This window comes from Dicentrarchus labrax, unplaced genomic scaffold, assembly GCF_905237075.1.
Source record: "Dicentrarchus labrax unplaced genomic scaffold, dlabrax2021, whole genome shotgun sequence".
NCBI lineage: Eukaryota > Metazoa > Chordata > Actinopteri > Moronidae > Dicentrarchus > Dicentrarchus labrax.
In genome coordinates, this window is record NW_026136710.1 from 12,444,179 (window position 1) to 12,460,864 (window position 16,686).

General features: G+C 38.8%; 1 protein-coding gene and 1 long non-coding RNA gene across 3 annotated transcripts in view; one reads left to right on the forward strand and one right to left on the reverse strand.

The window, feature by feature from the left end:
* The first annotated feature begins 3,248 nt into the window (after positions 1-3,248).
* On the forward strand, positions 3,249-6,987 carry LOC127370777 (uncharacterized). The gene is made up of 2 exons (XR_007886281.1): positions 3,249-3,564; positions 6,618-6,987. It is a non-coding gene; the product is annotated as an uncharacterized LOC127370777 (long non-coding RNA).
* Positions 6,988-7,444: 457 nt separating this feature from the next.
* The window catches only part of lrrc75bb (leucine rich repeat containing 75Bb), a 28,705-nt gene continuing 19,463 nt past the window's right edge, over positions 7,445-16,686 (reverse strand). The window contains exon 4 of one of the 2 annotated variants that reach the window (XM_051413140.1): positions 7,445-9,879. In XM_051413140.1, the coding sequence (XP_051269100.1) occupies positions 9,273-9,879 (607 nt within the window). In that variant the 3' untranslated portion in view covers positions 7,445-9,272. The remainder of the gene's footprint in view (positions 9,880-16,686) is intronic. The other variant, XM_051413141.1, reaches the window with a different exon arrangement.

The window sequence follows — 16,686 nt, forward strand, 5'->3', positions numbered from 1 at the left end:
TCACAGCTTCGGTTTATCCTAGTAAATTAGTAAATTAGCTTTTTTTAGTTTAAGGCAGTTGTGTCTTACAGCAAGCGTGAAAAAATATGCAATTGTTATTTTTTGGGGTTTATCTTATATCACTGAAATATTCTGCACTATGGAGTGATTTGAACAGAAGCAAAATAAATGTGTGTGTTGTTTTTTTTTGGAGGATTTACATTTTTTCATGACCTTTCTTCAATCAGAGGAGGTAAAACCGAGATTATCCTCTGCGCCGGCAAATGCAGTGTTATTTCTGTTTGGTACCAAAACTAAATGCGTCTACAATCTTATTTACCGCCATATTTAGCCTGTGTGGGTGCATGTGTGCAAGCCTGTGGCTGCGCGCGCGCACACACACACGCACGCACAAACACACACACACACACACACACACACACACACACACACACACACACACACACACACACACAAACCTTGCTGTCTGCAGTAAAGAGATTAGAGGGGTTTTCTTCCATTGTCGCCAGTACCGCTGTGAGCCCACAGGGGGCAGCAGATAGCGTTGCCACATCATTATTATCATTCAGACATAAGTGAGCCGCAGGGGAGGAAAGCTGCTCCTGCTGCTCAATATGTTATTACTGATATATGGCAGCATAAATCATACATTACATATAAGTTATGCAGCTGTTGTAGTGCAAAGGGACAAAAGGTGCAGAGGAATCAGAATGATGCAAGTACAGTATAATGCTGCTGCCCGAGTCTCTTTAAATTCTCTGCCATTTCCACTACATCAAACAGTGACCCTACTATGTTGATTTTAGTTCACACAACCACATTAAAAGATCTGTGGAGGGCTGCGGGCCACCAGTGACACACTTAAGAGCTTTGGATTTGGCCTGAATATTCTTCCACAGCGTTAGTTGTATCGGAGGATGGAAGAGTGCAAACTCTTCCTCACGTTTGAATGATGCTAAGAGAAATTAGCAGTGGGGTTTATGTAGCTGTGACTTTACCTTAAAGGGTCAGTTCATCCAAATTGCAACATATCTTTTCACCTACCTTTAGTGGTGTCGAGCAGTAATACTAATACTTTGGTTTTAAATCAGTTTCTGAGATTTCTGCCGCCACCTTAATACAATGAAGGTGAATGAAATTATGTTTGTGGTGCTAAAAACATGAAATACTGAAAAAAGATCAGCAGCAATATCCTTTTTTCCAGAAACAGTTTTCCCATTTCTCTGGATAATCCACTGAGCTCACTGTCGACAGTTTTCATAGGGACTATTTCTTCAGTAGAGAGTAGAGCCAATGAAAACTGTCAGTAGATTATCTACAGTAACTGGGACACTGTTTCTCAAAGGTTGTTTTAGTGATTCTTTTTAAAGTCATTTTTTATGCTAACAGAACCAAATTACATTTTGTTATTTGGGTGAATCAACCCTTTAACTTGACCCTTTTCCTTCCCTTTAATCAAGCTTAAAGACTGACCCCATCGTAGTTTGGTTGTGAGGATGCCAGTAAAGTGTGAGCTCATTGTCATATAGCTTTTAAAACAGAGGGTGCACACACACACACACACACACACACACACACACACACACACACACACACTGTTTTTGACTCTTTGGAGGACACTGCATCGAGCTTAAACTGTGCACCACATGCTTAATTATAACCCTAAAATTAAATATTAAATCATTATGTGTCTGTGTGACCAGGTATACAGTGGTGGAAGAAGTGTACTTAACAAGTATATAAGTATTATCAGCAGAATTAAAGTACTCATTGTGCAATAAAATGGTCTCTGTCAGTGTTTTACTATGATATATGATGTTTTTGGATTAATATTACTGCTGTATTAAAGTGTATGTTGCATTTTAATGCCACAGATGTTTAAGGTTGAGCTCATTTTAACTACATTATACACTGTTGAGTAGTTTGATCGACAGAAACGCATCATATTCTTTAAGATCATCATATGTTTGTAGTGTAGCTGTCCTGTGAGAATCTCACATCTCTAAAAAAAACAAATGTCAGCATTGTGACGATGTATTTTCCAGCTAATCTAAGAGGGGTTTTGAATAGTTTATTTAGCTTAAGAAGTAGGAGAATATTCTCAACCCATAATGGGACACTTAATTCTTCAGCTTATCAGAAAAAATCGATTTCAAAATTTGGAGATACCATGTGTTCACTAGATGGGAAAAGTATGAAAAATTGTAATCTGAAAAGCTGTCAGACAAATGGAGGTGGAGTACAATATTTGTCTCAGAGAAGAAGTGGAATAGAAGAATAAAGCATAAAATGAAAATGCTCAAGTAAAGTACCTCGAATTTGTCCTTAAATACAGAACTTGGGTAAATATGTAAATATATATTTAATTAACTTCCACAACTGCAGGCATGTCTATGAGTTAATACAAGAACAAAAAGGTTTGAATATCTTCTGTGATTTCCATCTTCAGAGGTTCTGGAGTCTGAGAATCAGCGCCAGTCGCCTCAGAATTAAGTCAGAGCGGCCAAAAGGTGACGTGAGTGACTTTGAATGTGATTGCTGATTCTAGATAAGGCATTCACTGAGTGGTGCAACAATCCTATCAGTGAGTGTGATTAGAAGAGAACTGGCAGAGAAACTCCAGACCTGAAGTGAGCAACAAAAGGAACAAGGCCAGTGGAAAAAGACACATTATCTAAACAGGGAAAATAAACATCTGTCCAATGAAACAGAACTAACACCACAGATCCCGTTAATGTCTCCCCCCGGTAACACTCTGTTTACTGTCACTTGTTCTTTATTTTATTTTATTTCCTGCACATATTCAGCCACACAGTCACAGTTTCAGTTTTCTCTCAGGCTTCACAGGAAAATGAAACCTTGTGCATCAATGACCTTTTATAACAAAATACAAACATCCATTTTGACTGTTTTTTCCTGCAAAAAAGTGCAATGACTTTGTTAAACATTCTTAATTACATCTGCTTATCCTTCTTCTTCGGGAAAGTCCAGAATCTTTGATCTTTCATCAATAGTTTGACTAGTGGATACAAGATGTCTCCAACTTCTCGGAAAAATCCACTCTCAGTGACTATGACCTGGAGGCTTTTCACATGATATTAGCTGTAAATATCACAAGATCAACTTGTATGTACTTGTCTTAAACTCACATTGATCGTCTAACCTTTTTGTGAAAATCCCCCCATATTACCAAGAAAGAAGCTATGTCTTCAAATGGCTTCTGTCAGATTAACATAAAAATCAATATATGAAACAGTTAAAAGCAGCAAATCTTCACATTTGGGAAGCTGAAACCAGAGGATTTCAATCAGTTATTCAAACACTTAAAGGACTACTGTGTATTACTCAGTGGAATCTAGCAGGGAAGCAGCATATTGCAACCAATTGAATACTTCTCGCCTTCCAAGTGTGTAGGAGAAATTTCAGAGGCCGCAAAACTTGTGAATTTCCCAAAAGCCCCTACCTAGAGTCAATGTTTGGTTTGTTCATTCTGGGCAACCGTACAAACATTGCAGTCCAACGTGGCAGCTTCCATGGAAGAGGACCCGAACGTCTCATTCTAAGGTAACAAAAACCCGATTATTTTCAGGTGATTATACACTAATGAAAACATACCAATGAATCTTATTTTAGCAGTGTTTGCTCTATGTTGATTTTGGAGCGGCGGCCCGCCGCTGTTAAATTTCTGCCGCCACAGTCTCAGAAATGGGGCAGACGCACGATGTAGTCACGGTTGCCTTTTAAATGATCCTGCCGACATAATGCACCCCCATTGGCTGCCGCTCACATTGCAATTTAACAACAAGTAGAACTATTCAGAGGTTATTGGGGCTGTCCAGTTTAACTCCACATACTGTTGTGTTGGGGGGGGGCCTGCCGCCGCTGCTAAAAAAAAACCTAGAGGAAACACTGTTTAGGATCTTAATTATAAAAAATGTATTGATTAATTTTCGGATTAGTTCCCACACTGTCCCCCATTAGTATCTGTGCTTTGTTCCCACAGTTGCCTCTCATGTTCATCCTATTACACAACCCAGCTGAAATATACTGCACTCTGCTTCTAGTTATGCAATTTATGACAACCCGAACACGTCATGGAAATTACGGTTTTAAAAATATTTACTGGAAAACATGTTTCACTCTGCAACAAATAGGATAATAAAAGCAAAACCCAACACCTTTTTGGGGTTGTTTTTTGGACCCCCCGCACTTGAGTGGGGGTGGCTTACGGTCACTTTACAAAAAAACTTTGGATGGGAATCAGATGACAAGCTCAAAGTCTCTACAAAGATCGCTGTCTTCTAAAACTCTGGGAGAGAGTCCAACATCTGTCTCCAGGATTGTGAAACATGTGAAACAGTGAAGATAATGAATGGTCGTCCCCCCCACACACACACTCTCCAACACAACACACACATGCCAGAAAGTGAAACTAAGCATTACAATGTTCTTGGGAGGTCTCAGCAGTGTGTGTGTGTGTACTTTAAGGTATACACAGCATGGTAAATACAGCATGTTCAGTGTTTCTCACGATTCCACAATTTCCTAGTTATTCTTCCTGCGGAGGCCAGATGTGCTCAGCCAGTGCAGTTAAAGGAAGGATTTGATTCCAGTTTTACAGAAACATTCAGCAGCTTCTTGTACTGACAAGCCCCACTAGAAGCTGACACTGGAGCTGCTGCCAACAAGTGCCACTAGATGGAGCATGTATTCTTTCAAAAGAGGGCAGTCTGCTGCCTGTATGGTAGGTTTGATTGAGGGAGCTGAATATTTTGTCATTACTGGGAAATATATAAACTAAGTAAGTATAATATAGGCAATAATACTAAGAATATCATACATATAATATTTGTGGTTGACGAAGTACTCAGATATTTTACTATTATACTATTATTTAAAAAAACATTTATTATTAATGCCACAGTTTAGAAATACTGTTAGTAAAGGAAGTATTGGTAACAATTATGCATGCATTAATCAGTTTAATGTTTAATTATTTTACACTGTATCTACATTCACTGTAGTACAGGGTACTTGTGCTTGAGAAATTACATGTTTTGCTACTTTGTACTTATAATATTGTACTTTTTCTTTCTTTCTTTCTTATTTTTATTTGACTGCTTTAGTTAATTAAGTCAAGATTTTACACACAAAACATAAAATACAGTGCATTGTTCAAGATTAAACCAGTTGTGGCCCTTAACATAAAAGAAGAAGTCTTATGGTTTCGTTTAAATAATTCTTGATAGCTCAACAAGTTCAAGTAAACACATTCTTTTAGAAAAACAAAGATTAAAAAGTCAGAAAAATAAAAACAGATTTGTGCAGCAGAACTTTCTTTTTTCTTCTTTCCTCTGTCATTAATTCTCCCATGACCCCTCAGATTTATCTCATGACCCCCAGATACTCGACTAAACTGGCTAAATGTATGAAGTAGTTGAGACCTTGACATGGTACAACAGTAAAATGCTGCTTATACATCAATGCGTCAGTATTAACAATCTAATAAAGTCATATATAATCCTAAATGGGTCAAAATGAGTCCCTTTTACCTTTGATTATTGTACTATTACTTAAGTAGGTTTTAAAATGCATAATTTTTACTTGTAATAGAGTATTTTAACATTGTGGTACTTAGGTAAAGGGTCTGAGTACTTCTTCCACCACTGCCACTAAACATGATAAGTCAGCATAAACTACATCACCGTCTTATTAACTATTAACATCCTTAAAGGGAAGATGTTGTGAGAGAGTTTGTACTGGGGTCAAACCACAGGAGATAAGAAACAGAAGGACGAATAAATGAAAACATTCCCTCTGCCTCCCACACCACTGAAGCACAGTGTGTAATAACCTGTGACCTGTTACTGCACACATCCCATGTCTAAGAATAACCAGGTCAAGAGAACAAGGAGCGTAATCTTTTTTGAAAAATCTGTGCACACACTTTGGTGGTGAAGCCGGTACTATTTCCAATGGGAAGTGGTAAACAACAGCAATGTCACAGTAACAAATACAGCTATAAATACAAGTTGTGCAAAAGCTCCATTGCTGGTGCAGGTGGAACTGAGCTTTTAGGCAAAACTCACCTCATTTTCTGGTGCTGTTTGGTTGTATGGAGTAGAGAGTTGTGTTAGTAATATGTTGTCCAACTCACAGATACCAGGAAGTAGAATAAATATTAGGAATGCCTCTCAAACTGAAGCTTTCACAATGACCATATGGTTTAATCAATACCTCTCTAAAACAGTCTCAACAAAAACTAAACTTTATAACCTTCACAAAGGAAGTATTTGTTGCAGGATAATTATAGTGTTAGCTTTAGTTTTATCCACTGTAGCTGTGCCTCAAAAACTGGCAGCTGAGTCTACATATAAAAAGTACAATAATTCCTTCTAAAATGTTGTGAAATAAAAGTGTTCCCAGAAGGACCTCAAGCTTACTATAATTTGTAAATATCTTTTTTTTTACTGCCCACTACAAGAGACATTGTTTATGTCTGACAGGCTGCACAGACATGAAGGGTTTGAACTGCTAAATGTCTGCAGGGTGTTTCAGCGTCGGCTACAAACCAGAACATGATCTTCTGTTATCTGATACTCCTCCGTTTCTTTTAGAGGGACGAATAGGGATCGAAGATGGATGGCTTCAGGCTCTCCCCCCGATGAACATGAAAATGCCTCGCTAGCAGAGCAGATACAAGTCAGCAGGATGTTGATATTATTCCAACCCGGACAGGTCCATACAGGGCACTGTTTTCATCCACACACAATATTAAATGCTGACATGGAAACCAGCTGCTGAAACCCCAGAGTCATCAGACTTTCTCTAATGTGTCCCTGAAGAATGAGAGCAATTACTAACTTCCAGGGCTGCGTGATGGAGGTATTCGGAACAAAAGCTTCTTTGTTGGTATAAAATGGGATTAAGTCTAATCTTTCCTTGTTTATCTAAATAAACATATAATAAAATAGAATATGAACAGTGTGTATAGATAGATTGGACTCATCTTTTCAATCATGGTGGTCATTTTCAAAAAGACAACAACTAAACATAGTGGAGCATTCAGCAGCTAAAGAGCCAGATATTTCCCTCAGGAGTTGGTGGAGACCAAAGAGGGGCTAAAAGAGAGTGAATATTAGACTAGAACATTTATTAATGCAGGTTTGTGTGCATGAACAAAAGCTCAATACATACATTTCAGGATCAAATCTTTGAATTATTTCTTATTAATGTTAGTTTATTATTTCTTTCTTATTATTTCTTCAGTTTTAGCCTTATATCCACTCATACAGTAAAAATACATGGAGGTGATTTCTCATTATTATTATCTACAATCTACAACTAATTTACTTCTATCACTGATAGTATATTACACTATTAGCCGTAGCAAAATCATTCAAAATCCAGACTAGCCGGCTACAAAATGTCCACAAAAACCAAATGTTATTCAAACCATATTTATTTTTGAAGCAACAGCAGGCAAACATCACTTTTACTTTAAAAGCAGACCATGATTTAATGAGGCAAAAATTAACTGAAGTTATAACTGATTTGTATGAAGGCTGGTGATTTATCTATCAAATCAAGAAGTTAAGATAAAACATCTATTTTAGGATATGGGCAACTCAGTGAGTTGTTTTTATGTCAACAACAACCCATAAAAACAAAGCTTGTGCATTCAGGGACGGAGTCGTCCTTAAAGTGCAAATGAGTAAACATTTCATTTCGACGATCAAAGGTAGTAATTTACTCTGCATGTCCACAACACACTCATGCACACACTCCAATTAAGCTCTCTCTCTCTCTCTCTCTCTCTCTCTCTCTCTCTCACACACACACACACACACACACACACACACACACACACACCAAACCAAGCATCCTGTTCATTAATATCCCTGTAGACACAAATAAACAGATTTTCCTGAATAATAGCATGGAAAGAGAACAGTCCACATTAACATCTGTAGGCAGGATAAAGTGTGGGCTTGTACAGTTGTGTTCACATGCTGCAATTTTTATCAAAAGTACCCCCCCTAAATAATGAACATTAACGTACATGTAAACATGCACTCTGTCTGTGGGATCTAATATTGCCCTATAGTAAACAGTGAGGCCCATTTTTTAAAAACAATAAAAAAGGATAGAGGAGAACCACACGTAAAAAAAAAGACAAATTCAAAAAGAACATTTATTCATGCCACAACAAAGATTCATGTACACTCTGTGGTGCCACAGAGGAGAAGATAAAAGTGGAGCTGTCTGTAATAGTTTCATTGTCAATTCCACGTATGCCTTTAAAAACAGAATTGGCATCTTTCTTGTTGCTCATGGTCTGATTCATAAATAGAATCCTTCATAAACCACCAGTGGATGAAATTATCTGGGACTGGTCCTATTTGGTGGGAAAAAATAGATCCCCTGCTCACCATCTGTGCCTGAAGGGGTCTAACGAGGCCTGATAGAAGCAGTAATCAGTTCAATCAGCAGCTCAAACACTCCATGTGTCGTCTGCATGTGTCTGCATCGGGCTGAGGCTTTTTCTCCATACAGCTGCAGCATCACTATATCAACACTTATTGAAGCATCAGCGCTGGAAATTTAAATTAAAACAGATTCAGTGATTTACTTACCACGAATCGGCATTTATTTCAAAATATTTCCTGAATAAATGCCCAAAACTTTTTTATGTGAAACTAATCTCACTGCATTTGAGTTATTATAACTAAAAACATATATATCATAGCAAAAATTACAGTTGAAATTAAACTGATCCTCAGCAGGATATTTAGTCACTTTGACTGATTTAGACCTTTCACAGAAATGGGGCAGAGAGAGCAGTAAAGTTGCCAGAGAGGCTGAACCAGCTGGGTAAATGTACCTGGGGAATGTGAGTTGGTAAAGCTTCCTCCTTCCTCAACTGCTACCGCTGAGGTGCCCTTGTGCAAGGCACTTAACCCCCCAGCTGCTCCAGTGGACAGTGGCAAATAATGGGAAGTGTCTTGGTGTGAGAGCATAACACCTTAAGAACATAAAGCACTGGAAAACAGCAAACATGTTCAGCTAAACTTGAATCGATCCATAAATAAATTCCTAGTGTCAGTACAACCACAGAGCTGCCTGTATCTCATAGCTGAGTTTCAGTAGTCAGAGCATCCAGAGGGACGCACAACACAGTTACTTATTTTAAAGTTATTTTCAGAAACATGTGGGTCACTGTAAGCATCTGCCACAATGACACCTGCTAACACAGGAGCAGCTCTGGGCGATCACCTCCCACAGAAGTGCACTGGCACATTTTTTGACATGTTTTCTTCTCCAAAGCCCCAGGCTCGAAGCTCCAGCCTGTCCTCCTCCTCCTCTCTATCATCTTCCTCTCCATCTCCCTCCTCGTACAGACTGGGCTCCTCCACAGAGGTCTCCATGTTTGGGTTGTAGCCACCAAATGCCTGCGCCTCTCTGTACTCATAAATAGTGGGGAGGCTACTGCGTAAACCGAAGCGGCGTCGCAGGGCCACGAGCAGCGGCTGTGGCACGGTGAAGATATCGACATTGTTGCCCAGGTCAACCCAGGCCAGGCAGGGGAACTTTTTAGGATCCTTTACTGCGTCTGTCAGGTCTTTCAGGATGGCCAGAGTCAGACGGTTGCCGTTGACGGCTAGTATGGTCAGTTTCGGCATGCAGCCGAGGTAGGGCAACAGCAGCCGTAAGCTCTCGTCCTGCAGCTCTGTGAAGCTCAGGTCCACGGCCGACACCGCGTCACTGCTACTCTGGAGGTAGAAGGCCACGCGGTGGACGTCTCGGCCAGACAGCGGGATACCTGAAAGGTTGACCACATCACCGGACAGTTTCTTCTTCAGGGTGGTCTTCAGGCTGCTTGAAAGAGGAGACAAAATAAACTTGGATCACATAATGGCCATATGTTGCAGACGGTATTAAAGATGTGCAAAGTCTTAACTGACAGTTAGTTTTCCAAAAGTGTGTAAGGACAAACGATCTTGATGATACTGGAGTTATTGATTTAAAAGGCTCTGTAATGGGGTGCCACACTGTCCCGTAAGTACAGGGGAACTGCAAAGTATGCAGAAAACAAACTAGCATCCACTAGTAGAGTGTAGCAATCAATAATGTAAAGAAGATAATTTGCATTTAAATGTGTCTCAGTCTGAGTCCCTCAAGCAACAAATTCTGTCTCCTGGGCTTAATGTCATCCACTGAAAGGCACCAGCTGTTTTTAAGTTTCGAGTGTCACTTCTTTCCTGTAAAGCCATCTCTCTAAGTCTCTAAGTACAAAACAACAATAAATAAATAAATTAATGGTTAAAAAAACAAGGCAAAAAAAGAAAAAGTTGTCATTCTGTCTAGACCAATTAGCAACAGCTTGTTTGGAGCTGGGGTTGTAGTTTCAACCTTGGGACAAGTGTCATTTTGAAAACAGGGATTCACAAGAAAAATGCATATATCTTTGCATATCTTCGGATATTTAAAAATCAGGTCATATATGAAGTATTGTGAGTGACACATGAATAAGACCCTTGATCAGCAAATTTGAAAAACATGAAAAATCACTGGTGTGATCCCGTTCTCTCATGTTGCAATCAATTAGTATCAATTAAAGATAGTCAGAAAGTAGCAAAGGGAAGCATTGTTCACTTTCTTGCTGGGAGAAGATGGATACGACTCTCATGTCTGTATGTTAAAAGAGAACTCCACCCATAGACGGCGATATTAAGAGTTTATCACTGAACAAAATAAGTCTCTTCAGAATAGTATATAGTGCTGTCAGCATCACATTCAGTATTATCCCACACTGGTATTCAGTGTGGGATAATTAGGTTGTCCAGAAGATCAGTGGGGAAGCTTTACTTTGTCACATGTCACCTCACTGTATCACTCATGTGAGCACACCTTGATAAACATACTAGCAGCTAACTGTTAGCATTATTTTTTGCAGTTTAAAATTAGTAAGTCAAATTAGTTCGTAAATGAAGTTGGGAAATTGTATCGTGGATGGATTGGTTTTCCAACATCCTCGGACAGAAGAGGTGCCACAGGTGTTGAATAAAACCTTTTATTTTTATTTGAATTGATTATTTGATCTGATTATTTGTGCTGAGTTTGTTGTGTTTTGTGTAGCCTCGGCTGTTTCATGCTCTCTCTCACTCTGCTCATATATTTGATCTGATGCGTTGATGTCGTCTGACTAACATGCAGTTGTAGGACAGCTAAGGAAAATGTGTTTGTGTGTTTTTTGGGTGTTGTGTGTGACAAGTTTGCTTTGGACCATCTTGCTCTATATTGGTCATTGCCTAATGTATCTAACATTATATTGGCTTATATGACATAGCCCTATGCTCTTCTGTCAGCTGGATACTTGTAATACGCTAGTTGTTATGATGAAAAAAATCAAGATTATTTAAATTTTCAACTTGCTATGAATTAGGCCTATGTGTACGTGTTGATAAAATAAAAAAGGTTAGAAGTGTGGTTTTGAGATCTAACACATGCAAAACACTCTTTTCATTCCTATGAGATGTGTGACTGTGATCCTCTTAAACAATAACAAAGCAAACATCTCTGACTTGTAAAGGCCACATTGAGCACAGGATAAATGAATAGTAATCTGTGTAAAGACTGATCAGATGTTTGATTGTAATTTTGAGGACTTTCTGGCCCCACCTTCCAGTATTAATGCTAAGCTAAGTTAGCCAGCTGCTAGTGGTAGCTTATATTAATCTTACACACAAGAGTTGTATCTATCTCATGATCTAACTCTCAGCATAGAATCAAATAAGAATATTCCCCCAAAATGGCCAATTTTTCCTTTAAGTTTTGTTCGATAAACATCTTCTGCGATGTTGTGCAGGGCAGACAAGAAGATAAAAGCGTAGATGATGGATGTACAAACACACTATAAGTGGACAAGAATGGGCAAGAAACAAGAGTGATAAAGGCAAGTAATCATCTATTTCAGTCCATATGACTACAGACAACAGGTGTGAGGTGAATCCATCTTAAGGAAAAATACTACTATAACTATCACACCTGTCAGGTTAGATCGTTGTATCCCTCACTGCCTCTCATAGCACTAGGCAATAAAAAAACCCCCCAAATGTTCTCTCCATACGAGTATGTGGTTAAATATGCATAGAAGAGCTATAAGGGAGCTGCATGTCATTGCAGCTCAGGAGACACTGAGTCTGCTGCACTGCATTAGACTCCTTTTGTTTTTACTGCCATTTAGACTTTGACATTAGAGGAAAGACATCTGCCAAACAAATGATAATGAGGTGGAAGCGTGGGAGACTTTGTTTAAAAAATCTGACAAACAGAAGAAAAATGTGCTTTTTAACTGGCCTAAGGTTTATCCTCTCTTTGTCTTTGTCCTGTTTGCCTTTGCTCGTCCCTCTGCTTCCTCAGGCACAGTAAGGATTATTCTTGCATCTCTTTCTGCTCTCTGGTCTGTCTGGGAGCCTTATAAATCGGGAGGCTGTACTCTTTACATCTGTCACCCTCTCTGCTCGGTTAAGGGGGGGGGAATCTGTAGCACACCAGGGCCGTGATTCGCAAGATTATTGATTCCAGGAGTAGGCTATAATTCATCTCTCCCTCCTTCATTTCCTCACTCTTGCTCCCTGCCTCTCACTTTCTTGCTCTTTCTATTTCTTGGCCTCTTTTTATTTATTTTTTTCTCTTATAATATCACAGTCTTCCCTAGTCTGAATTTGAGCCGCTGAAGTACCTGTATCCATTTTTCTTTTTGTAACGGCTTACTGTATTTATAAATCCTCATGTAGGCCCTCTGCTAATTAAAACGTTAATATCATTATTCATGTGAAAATGCTGCCTGTATGTGCTCCCATGAAATATCTATTATCATAAGGCTACAAAAAAATATTGATTTCATTATATATTCATCTGTTTGACCAATGATTTAATCGTTCAGTCCAACTGTTCCCAACCTAAGGAGCCTTAAGGTGCATCTGAGGGAGATGATAAAAAGGATGGGAAAAGACTCAAAAGCACAAAACTATGGTGTTGTTGTTGTTGTTTATTTTCTACTTGGTCTAGTCTTTGTTTTTTGCCTGTAAATTACTGGATAATTGTAATTCTTCTGCCCCTTGAAAGTATTCAAGTAAAAGTCTGAGACAAAAAAACTGCATGTAGACTTTAAGGGGTACAGCACAGCTGTGCTTTGTGGTAAATTTTAACAACAGCATGCTAACATGCTCACAATAACAATGCTAATATCTTTATGTTTAGCAGGTATAATGTTGACCATGTTAGCTACCCTGCTAATTAGCAATAAACACAAACTACAGCTGAGGCTGATGGGGATGTTATTAGTTTTGCAGCTATTTAGTCATAAACCAAAGTACAAAACAACACTTTAACACGATGATGCACTAAGGTACTATGGTATCACCAGAGTTATTACAATTCATCCTGAGGGGAACATGAATGCCTGTATCAATTATCATGGCAATCCATTGGACAGATTTCACAAGATAAGTGAAAAATCTGACCTGTTGGTGGCGCTTATGCAATCTGCACCATGATGTCTGAACAGCATTTCATGACAATCCATCCAATAGTTTCCTATTTCAGTCTTGACTAAAGTGGCAGACTGACAGACGGACATTGCCATCCTTAAAGGCTGGGAACCACAGATTTACTCCTTAAAATGTCAGAAAATAGTGAACAATTTCCATCAGGCAAAACACAAAGATATCAAATTTACAATGATATAGGCAGCAAATCCTCAATATTAGAAGCTTTAACAGTAAATGTTTGACCTTTGTTGCTTGATAACGTTCTTAAATGTTTAATTGATTATTAATTAATTAATTAATTTCCATTATGAATCTACTCACTGACTAATTGTGTCAGCACTAAAGTTATTGACTTTGACTGTAGCTTTTAGAAATGCCAGGAAAGTCTGACTGCAGCTGCAGCTTCTTGGCACACTCCACCACTCCTGTGACTTCAGAAGGTTTACTGTACCACTGTGCAGTTTCTGTACTTTACTGTAATGAAAGTGATTATGAGGATCGACTTTTGTTCGCTTGGACTTATTTATAGGAGGATTTTCCTATTTCTGCCGGAGCCCTCCCCTCTCACCTATGTGACTATGTATATGTAGGAAGAGCTCTTCCATGAGACAAAGTCAGGCAGGAGCTGAGTGGGTTGTACAGGGAGAGGGTGGGCTCTAATGTGCTTTTAATGAGACAGAATAAAGACGACTTCATGCTTCCTTCCAAATCCACTGCCACTCGGCTCCGTGGGCAGAGTTCCACCCACAGGCTGCTCAGCTGGCCGCAGGCCCAGGGGCACAGCTAGCATTTCTAAAGCCACAGTGTACACTTTAGTCCATCACCATGAAATGATAACAACATAAACAACAAAATGTCTCATCTCGCTCTCTCTGATGTGGCTGCCATACTCGTAGGCAGTGGTGCATATCCTCTTGGACCAGCTCAGACACAAACAACTTCAAAGGATAGTCTACCCGCATAAACATGGTGCGAAACAAGAGCGTCCCCTGCATTGGGACTCATTTAAAAGCAAACAACTGAGGGAAATCCATTTATTGACATCCTCAGGAGCAACTGATACAACAGTGCAGGAATCTAATAAGAGCTGACTCTCATGTGCCAAACTATTGGCTGCTTAAATGTGGGTTCAGGCAGACTGTCTAATTGCTTTTCATAGCATGTCTTTCCTCAGGGATGTTGTTAACTTTTACACACTGAACAAGGGTCCTTGCCATTCTATAGTTATGTAAAACCCAGAGGTAGGAACTAAAACATCTGGGGTTTGTGATGGTGAAATGGAGTGAGTGCAGACAAAGAGAGAGAGCTTATAGAAAGGTCAGAACAAAACAAGAGAAAGCGACTTTTAATTAATTGTTTGAGAAACTGAGACATACGCTGCTGAAGAGGATAGAGTTTATACTTCTTGATCTATCTCACATGTTGCCAGTGTTGATACAGAGATTTACTCAGACAGCCTCAGCTGCCAAGCGACAACTGTAACAACTGCACCGAAAAATGCTAAAGTCGTCTCTTTCCACAGCAAGAGTGAAAATCTGTTTTAAAATATACAATGAACACCTTTAATTTGTAATAACATGTAAACCATTATTTTCCCCCAGTATTTACTGTATAAAATATACAATATATTGTATGGGAATATTGTATAGACCAATGAACCAGCGTGATATCTTTGAAAAAATCTGAACAAAGCATAACAATGATACCGCTCTACGGTAACCAGTGATTTCCTCCTTTCTACTGATTTACTTGACATAAGCTCAGCATTTGATACAATAGATCATAACATCTTGTCTAAGAGACACTAAAAATGTTTACAGTTAATTTGGGTAGTTTGGCTAAAACTATGGAGTACCTCGAAGCTCTGTACTTAGTCCTTTTCCTTTTCCTATTTAGTATTTACCTGCTTCCACAGCTGAATAATACATAATCCTAAACTTTCTTTTCATTGCTATGCTGATGAAATGCAATTCTACCAGCTGTGTCCTATAAGAACTGTATGCATACTGACATCCTCCAACTCAACTATGAGATATCTTTATCTTTAATTCTAATCTTCTTTTATCAACTTCATACTATTTCAAAAATCTGATCGTTTTTATCATTTCATCTTTTCCATAATTGATTATTGTAACGCTTTGATAACCTGCAAAGCCTACTCACTCTATGAACTTCCTTTAACTTAAACAGAAAGCTGCAGCCAGACTTTAACAGGAACACACCTCAACCTCAGATCCTGCAACAAAACTCTGCTAGCCCTGATCTACTAAAGGAAATTGTGCTTTTGCTGTCAAAGCCCCCAAACACAGCCTTCCTGTTGAGAATTGCCTTGCTACCTCTGTAATTTCCTTTAAATCTCTACTAAAAAGCTTTTTATAAACTTGAATTTCTGCACTAATTGGTCTTTCTGTGAATGTTTGTATCGTCTCACTAATTTCTGCTTCATTAATTTCTTTTTTTTGATAAGCTCCTTGTAACTTTGTTTTAAAAAGTGCTATACAAAGGTCATATCATTATCATGATTATTATATTATTCTATCTTAATCATTTTGTGCTACACATCTCCAGACAAGATGAAAGCTTCTCCGTTAAAGGTCAGACAGGACCATTGATTTCTGTATTCACTCAGTTTCTAACCCACGTCTGCTTCCATTCAGTGTCAAGTCAGTGTCCACTCAGTCTAGCTGTTTCTTCTGATGTTACAAAAGTTAAGTGCTCATCATCCGAGGTAGTCTGCAGCTTTCCTACTTCACCCTTCTACTAATCAATTTCTGCTCGAATGCAACCAAACACTCCTTCTACACTTAACCTGAAGGAGATGGAGAGCTGGAGAGGTGAGCATATTAAAAAGGGCTGAAAGGTTTGAACCAACATGTGCATTCTCTAGATTAAGTGACATTTTTACAAGGAGAATCGTACAAACCTTCAATATTCTGCCACCAGGGTGAGCCTTAAAAGCAAATGGCAGGAGAAACTTGTAATCTGTCCGCCCACATAGAATACATGTTCCCCTTCATTTACTCTCATGAATCAGTAATACATCAAGAGACAGGGGGAGTGTTAGAGGTTATATTTTCCCCATCCTGTTAATTTACTGTGGGATTTAATATAACATTGGTTGGTGAGTGTT